At 36.0% G+C, this 10812-nt stretch overlaps 1 protein-coding gene across 6 annotated transcripts in view; it reads right to left on the reverse strand.

Annotated features, from left to right (window-relative positions):
- The window catches only part of LOC137642399 (src substrate protein p85-like), an 86248-nt gene extending 76199 nt beyond the window's left edge, over positions 1 to 10049 (reverse strand). Inside the window, exons 1-5 of one of the 6 annotated variants that reach the window (XM_068374925.1) lie at positions 9955 to 10049; positions 6459 to 6625; positions 2507 to 2626; positions 1631 to 1806; positions 786 to 896 (exon numbers count right to left, since the gene is read on the reverse strand). In XM_068374925.1, the coding sequence (XP_068231026.1) occupies positions 786 to 896; positions 1631 to 1806; positions 2507 to 2626; positions 6459 to 6604 (553 nt within the window). In that variant the 5' untranslated portion in view covers positions 6605 to 6625; positions 9955 to 10049. Of the gene's footprint in view, positions 1 to 785; positions 897 to 1630; positions 1807 to 2506; positions 2627 to 6458; positions 6626 to 9596; positions 9914 to 9954 lie in introns of those variants that run through there. The other 5 variants (XM_068374926.1, XM_068374927.1, XM_068374924.1 and 2 more) reach the window with 5 other exon arrangements.
- Positions 10050 to 10812: the final 763 nt, after the last annotated feature.

Consider the following 10812-nt stretch of genomic DNA (forward strand, 5'->3'; position numbering starts at 1 on the left):
CAACGTAGGAAGAGGATCACAAAACTATGAAGAGACAGGTCAACCAGGTGATGCATTCCTACATTTAGCAGTAGTCAGGGTTACGTTGCCACTACCAAGCCACATTCACATGGGCATAAAAAACAAACGGCACAGGAAGAAGAATATGGATATCGGCAGGTTGCAGTGACAACTGTCGCCAGTTCCAATTATCTGGAAAAATCTGTAAAACTTCACTTTCTTAATTATCGCTCGTGCATGATGATCTGTCAATTGATTTATCTGAAATAAAGAGCAAAAGATTAAAATAACCAGTTGGATACAACGGAATTACTTGTATATTATCTTGCAGCTGAAGCAAACTGGCTAGGCAGTGTGTTTGGGGTACGGGCTTTCCCACTACCCACCAGCAACTACCAACACTTTGTAAAATCTTCAACAGTCGAATCCAACTGCTGTATACTCAAAACATACTTCTATTAAAGAAATAGGGTTGTATGTGTGTAGGAACAAAATCATATCTAATAAACACCAAAGCTACTGGATCAAATGTTACCAAATACGGCTTTCTCCAGGAAGAAAAATTCCCACAGAATGTCAATAAACACTGATAGCCACTAGAGCTCAACAGAGCCATAAAACTAAACTAATAATTCACAACTCGGTATCCTAAACATTTAATTATTATCAAAATCTTTTAGGAAGTGGAGGACTACATTTATTGAACATTCAATTTACTTTATAAATGTTTAAAATATTATCCGGATAACTGATCCTACAAAAACACATTACAAACGAGAATCTACCTTTCTGACTCTCGTGCTTCTCAACTTTTTCAATGTGGTCCCACCCAGAGGCAGACTTGTCTTGACGATCTGCCTGGACTCCAAATTTTCCGCCAAATCCTTTGCTATAATCTGTTAAAAAACATTATATCTGAGCAACATCAAATTATGAAGTGCCTGTGTCACACAGCTGGCCATCACTGATAAAAAACAGTGTCTTTCAGAACCTACCTGGAAATAACATTATAGATTATTCTATTGGCTCCATGATAGAGAAGTAATAAATCATTCAAATTTCCAAGCTGCTACACCAATTACCTTTGGGAACAAAATAACCACAGATAAAACCTGGAAATGGATAAGGCTATGAAATTTTGGATTAACTCTCACATTAGTATCTGCCCAGATGTAAAAGTTATAAGTCACACAGATGCAAAAACATAGTTAGCAATTTAATCAAGAGATGAAGGGGGCAAAAAAGCTAAATAGGGCCAAGAATGTATACCATTATAATTCTTGCAGAGCAGAGAATAAAAGCATAACAAAGGCTGCAAGTCAGCATATACTGCCAGGCATTAACACCTAACAACAAACAATTTCCGTTCTTACCAGATCTATCAACAATTGGTCACAGTTAAGGACTTATGTGAAAAGTTAAAATATCAAATATTTTGGTACTGTAAGAAATTCTTAATAAAAAATCAGAAAACAATACTAATAAGTATACAGTACCAAGAATTATACTATGACAGATATCCTATTTCATTACCTGACCACATTCAGCCGTCAACATCCAATTTCGAAGTACTCTTTACAGCATATGAAAACATCACACAATAAACCACAAGTGTAAACGTACAACTAACCTTTTTGACTTTCATGTCGATCCACCTTTTCCACATGATCCCACCCCATAGCAGATTTGTCCTGACGGTCGGACTGTACGCCAAATTTACCGCCAAAGCCAGATGAATAATCCTTTTGGGAAGCATGTTTTTCCACCTTGCCAACATACTCGTGGCTTTCGGCAGTTTTGTCCATCCTAGAAATCCCAAAAAGGTTAAAACAATACAACATTATTTTCTATTATGTTGTCGTTTTGACGATCGTAGTTTTGTTCTGTATATAAGTATCTAAAATTATCAAATTTGTTCATAATCTTTTTTTTTTTTCCAGGTGAATAACTAGGAAACTATTCATTCACAAACAGAGTAAAAAACATGTAGAGTAATAAACAAAATATTTAAAATATTATTTCCAACCATCACAGCAAAACATGACAATCAAACTACAAAGGACTTAGTGACTTGTATTTCATTATCACAAGCAAAATCTTTTACCATGTTGCTCTGTACCCACAATATCTAATATGCTTTTCAGCAGGCCTGACAAAGAGATGAAGCTGTGGTACTCTATAACAGATTTAGAATACAGATAGTCCCCTACTCACTACTGTACTAAGTTACACTTCAAATGACAGCATACTGTATGTCTTGTCTATTTAATTCCCTGTATGCGCTGCCATCTATAGCCTTGTACAGTGGCAACTTCTTTTTCTTAATATCAATACTTTCTCATCTAAAATTTTAGGTATTAATTTTCAATCTATGCCTCACTTTTAACATTTCTTTAGCAATACAACTATAATTTTTTTAACATATCAGTTAAATGTCTGTCTGACATACTAAATATCTGGAACATTTGACATAACATGAAAAAATATGTGAACATCAACACCTCACCTGTCTTTTTGAACTCCAAACTTGCCACCATATCCATAGGAAGCCTTGGGCCCCTCCTCAAGTTCTCGGCGCTTGATTTCAGCATCGGACTGGAGAGTAGCTTCTCTGAATTCTTTCATGCTGTGATACAGAGAAGGAAAATTACAAATGTTTTCATAAACTAGCAGGGTACCCAAACTCTTCCCTCATTTCATCAATTAAAATCATTTCTAAATTTATTACATACCGTATAAAGCTTGAAAGGCACAGATATCATCTCTTTCAGATATCACATGAAATGTGGAATCCTCCTGGACCAGGAATGCATTAGTGGCTGCCCTTTCAAAATCTGAATGCGATTCCTTCTTGAAAACAATTACCGTATATCACAGCTGACTATTTGTGAGTTGTCATTTATGAAGTTATACAAGCAGCAATCTTGTTTCTTCGACATTCCTGTCAATCAAACTGTCTAAACGTTATTCATCTACTTCCACTTTAAAAATCAAAATCCTTCTACAGAGAATTCTTGAAATCAAAAGTTAATTACGAATGAAAAGGATATCCCTTAAAGTTAGGAATTCTGACTAAGTGTTCTGGTCAAAGTACTTTAATGACACCACAGTTTTATGACTGTGGAGAAGGAAGAAACACTACCAGTACCGGTAAAACTGTAATGACAAACACTAAGCATGTTATGCCAATCCAAATTAGTTGAACAAGGGATGACAAAAGACAATCTACAAGGTGGACCTAGATATTTATGTAATGAGCAAAATAGATGATGGTAGTTGACTGAAGTATCAAAAGTAGTTACATTATTATTTTCACTACCTGAAAGGTAAATCGGTTGCTAACTTCAGGTGTACGGAGTTCCTACTCATGATTTTGATTCCAAAGTACTGTATTCTAGCAAAGTTTCCAAGTCCATAATTTCAATCCAAGTTATTTATATCATGGTTCTCTATTGAAGATCTCTCTGAGTTATTCATAGCATGCACTAATACTTGATAACACCTTATAAACAGATAAGCATAAATAAAATCTAAAGAAAACTGTACTCTTAAAAATGGAGTGGACTGAATGAAGTAGTAAATAATTGTACAGTGAACCCTCGTTTATCGCGGTAGATAGGTTCCAGTCGCGGCCGCGATAGGTGAAAATCCGCGAAGTAGTGACACCATATTTACCTATTTATTCAACATGTATATTCAGACTTTTAAAACCTTTCCTTGTACGTAATACTGTTAACAAACTACCCTTTAATGTACAGAACACTTAATGCATGTACTACAGTACCCTAAACTAAAACAGGCACAAATATTAAAGGTGTTTTATGTCATGCATTTCCTAAACATGCTAAAAAGCATGATAAAAAATGGCAACCAATGTTTTGTTTACATTTATCTCTGATTATAATGTAGAAACAAACTGGAGGTAGAGCTTTGCTTATTACCCAGACATATTTCCCATACTTTTCCCTTAGAACTACATCACATCTTCCTACTTTAGATATATAGATATATATATATATATATATATATATATATATATATATATATATATATATATATATATATATATATATATATATATATATATTTATATGTATACACATATACATACCTACATATATACATAAATACATGCATACATATATATATATATATTACTGTATATATATGGGTTATGGAAAAAATCCGCGAAGTGGTGAATCCGCGATGGTCGAACCGCGAAGTAGCGAGGGTTCACTGTACACCAATAATGAATAACAACGCAATGTGTTCTGTATAATCCCTATGCTTTTATGGAGAAACATATGGCTAAAAAAGAAACTGTGTAAAATTTTGAGATCAAACAAAATCACAAATGAAGGAGTTGCAAAGAACTGTTTCTAGAAGATGAAACATTATGACCATTATGGTTTGGTAATTCAATACATGAGTGAAAATATTTTGTCACCAGAGGGATAGATGATATAAAAGTAGCAGGTGAAAGGCAAGATGCTGTAAAATAGATAATAATATAGTTATGCTGTAATATTAATGAAAACATGGACCAGATGGAAATTCAGGCAGGAAACTATACACAAAATCCCAAGTTTTAAAAACAATTTGTATTTTTCTTAAATATACAAACCATCCTCCTTTAATATGAGTATGACTTCAGCAAATCTTGAAACTCGACTATTAAGACTTCATAATGAGGTATCAATATTTACAGGAAGACGACAGGGAAACCACAACCTCCCCCGGCTCAATTGTTAATCATCTATTGCACTCTCATAAACTGAAAAAACAGCTGAACTTGAGCAAGTGCTAACAGGTGGATGTACCAGAGTGCTAAAAGGCAAGTACAAGTATTCTCTTACAGGTGAGTATATGTAAACACTATTAGGTAAGAGTTGAAAGGTGTGCCTGAGCGCCAACATGAAAGGATCCATTAGCACTGTCAGACAGTTCCTATGAGTGCGAAAAGAGGGACACACTATACCTTAGGGGAAATGGGTTGTAAGATCACCAGATCTGACGAGTGTGAAAGTCTCACTAAATATGTGCTATTACCAGCACATGAGTTCTATAACAAGAGTAATTGCTTTGACGCACGAGCATCAAAACGTGGGAGCTTAATAGAGCTATACAAAGTTCTTGTATGATAGCCCGCTCTTGCAGAAGGTAAGTTAGGCATGACTTTATAGGAAACGTGAGCTAAAAGGTGACAGCACACTAGCAAGAGTGCTAGTGTACATACCGTCACCGTCTACAAGGACAATCTTCAAAGGAGGAGGGTGAGAGAAGCTTCGCTGGGTAGGCATACCCCATTGGAGAGTAGTACAGGGGGTTTTCGTTCCTTTTAACCCCACTGACGCATGAATTATTCACCTTTGTAGATGACGAAATTGAAAGAATTTGACAGGAACCACAACACTGGGGGACAGTGGGAGCCACAGGCTTTGATCATAGGCATACAGTAGGTGTGACAGGCACAGTGGTGATAGGCAAGAGTGACACTTAGGAAACACTAAATGCAGGGATCATCATTTAAGTCATTATTACCAGGGTCCTAGAAACTGCTAGCACTGGAACTACTGCAGAGTTATTAGTTTCAACACTGGTGTACTGGCACTGGGATGACCAGGGAGAAGTAGCCTTTGCAAACTGGTCCTTCAATAAGACAACGAGGGCCAACCTGCAAGATCTAAGGAAGACTGAGCCTAGGTTACTTGTCGTCAGCAGTCTGCAAGAAAGAGCTTCTAGCACATCGAGTGCCGCGATCACCTGACACTCCACAAAACCTTGAAATCTTCACAACGTAGATTGAAGTTCTGCCTGTTCCTGAAGCATACTTTCCAGGCCCAAGCAAGAGGGGTACTGTGTATGCTTTAGCTTGAGTGAAGAGAGAATTCGATATGGAACGCAAAGTGATAAATAGTATCTCTAGCAATTGATGGGCTTCCCAGAATAACACCCAAGACAACTTGGCCTTCTCACTACCCAATAAAAATGACAGCCTTACGGGAGGCCATGATCTAAGCTCGGTAAAAAATTGATAATTGCAAACTACTATACTGTACTGTACTTCTAAAGTAGTGTGTATCAATCGGCGGCTCAGGGTTCAGCCCTAAAATGATGCAGGTTCAACAAATACACATTCTTGCTTCGTTTCATAACTACTAACACGAAGCCGCATTATCAATCATTCAAACTAAAAGGCAAGACAGAGATTGAACAATCTTAGATAGGATGAAAAAATACATCTGTACTCATTGCAGCCGAAGACAAAGTGGGGAGGCCTTGACAAGCAGGTGGGTGGGTGGGGCTACTCACCACCTTTAGTTAACAAGCTCGTTAATGATTCCAATGACCATTCCAGGTCCACTGAAGCCACACCCTACTTTAAAAGAAGAATGTTTGTACAGTAATGTATACAAGTAAGAACAAATAAATAGCCTATAAAAACAAAGAAGTCTCACTTAATTGATCCAAGATCACGTTTAGTTCCGTATCTCTGCTCCTCTACTGTCATTTCGTTGACAAAATCAGCGTCAGTCTCCCAGTCGTCGTCATCGTTGCCATTGTCGGCGGCAGAAATTTGATGCCCAGCTTGTGCTTTCCACATGGTTGTATAGAAGGACCAAGACTGAAATAAGAAAGAAAATAAAATCAAATGATACATGAAAAAAGTTATCCACTATTACTCTACACTCTGAGATCATTTTAGATATTTATTTTGGCAAGATTTTTAAGGAAAATATGCTATCAAATATAAAATATTAATATCAAGATTATTTGTGATCATTTCTAACTTTCATATTTTACAACCAGTGACCACTAGCTAGCTCTACAGATTCGTAAAACACAATGCACATCCGTCACAAAAGCAAAGTACAGTACTGTACACAGCTAAGCAGAGGAGTATAAACAAATACTATAGCACTATAATCATTAGCCATTAACAATAATTATATAATCTGTTTAAATAACTGCATAAATGAACATGAGAAGGAACGGGCTCTAGTGTATCCTTAACGTAAACACACAGGAGCTGGCATTATGTGTCACGTATGGTTCATAGATGGTATTGTATGGCACATGTTCATTACTGTACGTGATTTCTTTACGTTTATGCATTTTATGACATTTTCACGAGTACCAAGCACAATGACTCATGATTCAATAGGTTTCAACTGCTGATACTTCTGTATTTAAAAAAAAAATACTTTATTTTCCAAACTTAGGCCGCAATTATGCCATTTCAAATTTGAGGAGTTTGCGGTTTCTCAGTAATGCTGTCACTTTTTTATTCGTCTAAACATTTCATTCATTTTATTCAAAGCTGTAAATTGTTAAGTGCTTCCCATTCTCTGTTCCAGTTTATTCAACTGTAAAAAGCAACACTGAGCCATACAATGTTAACAAATTTATTAGTGATGGGACAATACCAAATTTTAGAACGATTCTGATACAAGTCCCGATACCTCATTAAAGTCCCGTTCCGATTGCGATATGAGTCCCGATACCTCATTAAAGTACGAGTCCCGATACCTCATTAAAGTTCGGATTGCGATACGAGTCCCGATACTTCATTAAAGTTCTAATTCCGATATAAGTCTCGATTCCAATACTGTACATGCGATGAATTCTTGATTATTTTCAGACCCTGAAGCTGGTTTGTGAAATAAATACATTTTGGACAAAGTACTTTTATGCATTCAAAAGGAACATAAATAGTTTTAGTTATAGCACTAGTATTTATAAGTCCTACCCAATTCTCCTATTATCTATTTCTTATAAATCTTTACTCAACATTAGCAAATGTCACAATCTTACTTCCACCATTTACACAAATTAGTGTGCAGTGTGCTTACTTATCAGGGGGCTCCCACTCACCTCAACTAACTTTGGATGCTGTTAACTTAACCCTTTTACCCCCAAGCTATTTGGAACTTTCCAACCCTTAACCCCCAGTTTTTTTTTTTTTTCCAAGCACATTTTGCAATATATATTTTTTAAATTGCTCTAACAGCCTTAATTTTTGTCATAGAGAGGTCAGGTTGGTCTCATTCTTTTGGAAAATGCCTTTAGTTTCTCATAAAGTTATCAAAAATATTAAAAAAAATGTGAATAGCAGTTTTTTGTAAGGACGTACCAGTACGTCCATGGGGGTAAAGGGATGAGTTTTGTGAAACGTATCAGTACGTCCATTGGGGGTAAAAGGGTTAATGTACATTAAAATATTTTTGAAAAGCAAAGATAACATTATACCATTTCAATCCACAGGAAAAAATCAGCTGTCTATAAACGTTTTAGATGTTCGTGAGACAAACAACAAACTATCCTTACTAAGCCTAACCTAACCTAGCCCAAGACCTTACATACAGACCTCTATTAGGCTTATTGGAACTTGTAGCCCTCTTGACCTGTGAATTAACTTTACCCAAGCACCATTGATTGATGGGTCTAATTTGATGTATGAAATATGAAAAATGCATTCTACATCAGATTAGATATGTGGGGCTTGTGAGGGGTAGAGCAACCACCCACTCACGACTAAGGACACAGCATATTCGGGTTCGCTTGTGATGGTGCATAAGTAAATATCTACATTCAAATGAGTTAAAATTAATACTTGTGATAATCAGATATCAACGACAAGCTAAGAACCAATCTAGAAGTAATTAGAGAAACAATAACACTATGCTGTTATTAAATATTTATTCGTGCACCACAAACGGTCAATATCGACACCTTTACCCTTCTCAAGCCAACCCAGGATACTGTATCCTTAATCACTGGTAGGGGACTTCGCCCCCAAAAGTTTCCTATACTGACCTAAGCCACTAATGTTCATACTTATGTTCATTAATTGATTGATTGATTTGATGTTTTCTGGCATCCTGAGATTGTACATTGAAGTATCTCTGAATGGCCTACGGGTAAAATTTCATGATGGTTAACCTTTTTCTGATTAGTCCACCAATGCAGGGGTAAAACTATTTTTACAGACGGGGAAACATTGAACAGAAAATATATAGTTTCCTGTAGAATATAATGTGATTTAATCGAATTTGACCTTCATTTCAACCGCAAACGAACAGAACAACCAGTTCGGCAATTTAAAACGGGCAATTTTTCTCTGTGGTAAAAAGCTGTTTTTTTTTTTAGTAGGAAAGCTTTCCCCGTCCGTAACTATAATAGCAGCAGCCTTTGTACATCAGCGGCCAGTACCTCCAGCGAGCATGAAATATGGACACCAACTAAACTAAACTCCCTCCCTAACCTAACCTACAAGCCGTCTCCTTACCTAACTAGAGGGGCCTGCGACCCCACTTTACAATGCTGTATTTTCAGTCAGCCATCATCATACATACAGTGGCTGCTATCATACATACACCCATATAATAAAACCATCAAATGAAATTAGGTCAATTTCTCTAGGATAAAGCTAACCTCCAAATACCGGTACAGCAATACACCTGCATTGGGGCACAAATAAGATAGCCTATTGCTTGGTAAAAACTACGTTTATTCTACGCTTAATTAGCCTATGTAGCTTAATTATACAAAATTGTAATATAAACAGAAAATATTCAGATTAAAGATATACTTACTACTACAGGATCAAAACATTGAGGGAATATTTATAACTGCAATTAATATATCTATTACGCTATAGTCTATATACCGTAAGCTGAAGTACAACAGAAGTCTATGTACCCGTCCTGGTTAATCCTAGACCGAAATTGTCGTCTTGAGACCGAATTAAGACCGATCACAACCGCCTGTCAAAGTGATGCCCCCAACCGAGACCAGACTAAAGTCAGGTAGCGTATTACATTGTACGGTCTATAGGGTGGCTCTCCTTTACGGGCAAAACGTCTAAAACAGACTTTTAAACCCACAAATATAGAGTTTATTGATCTATCTTATATAAACAGTCATAAAGAAACACTTTTCAATTCAACTCACATATTTTTTAACGCGATTAATAATGTTTTTTTCCGCGGTATGTCAGCAATAGCGTTATCTATTTACTTCCTCCCAACTCTGTTATCTGAGCAGCGTTGCCAACGCCCATTCTTCAATTTCCGGATGAGTCACGAGTATTCCCAAGTGGGGATTAAATCTGGCTATATTGGAAATATATCATTTATATTTTATGGAAACTTACGAGTTTTCTTATGTTAATTGGCTATTAAACTACTTATTTGATATCCATCTGACTATGTTTTTAAATTACTTGTTCTATGTCTTCTTTTCTCTGTCTTTTATTTTCAATTTATACCAAGTAAGGATTGTTTTATTGTATATCCCAAAGACCCTTGAAGTCCCAATAAAGTTGTTAATTAGTTTAAATTAACTTAATACTATATTCAACGGACCATAGATGAATTTTGGAAACTTTTTTTTATTTTGAAACTACCATTTTCAACACAGAATTACTCAGAGCCAACCACTCCAGCTCTTTATAGCGAAAGTTTTCACGCCAAAATTTCAGCTACTCTATTCACCTGAATTTCTTACCTTATTATTATCAATACATTTGTCATATTACAACCCAAATATAGAATTTTGGTGTTGATTAATGAATTAATTGATGCCAAACGGAAACAATTAAGAATGCCTTTAGGCAAGGACAAAATAACCTTGAACAAGAGAAAACAGTTGTACACATACCTCAACTGACAGTCATACGTGGATCAGAAGACGGTTGCAATCATTTCTTTTGACGGAATTGTTCTGACAATTTTAATGTTTTTGGTTACATTTAAAAAACCCCCTTTATTTTATTCTCTTCTTATGTGACATTAAACTGTTAAACTGATA

Source organism: Palaemon carinicauda, chromosome 6 (assembly GCF_036898095.1).
Source record: "Palaemon carinicauda isolate YSFRI2023 chromosome 6, ASM3689809v2, whole genome shotgun sequence".
NCBI lineage: Eukaryota > Metazoa > Arthropoda > Malacostraca > Decapoda > Palaemonidae > Palaemon > Palaemon carinicauda.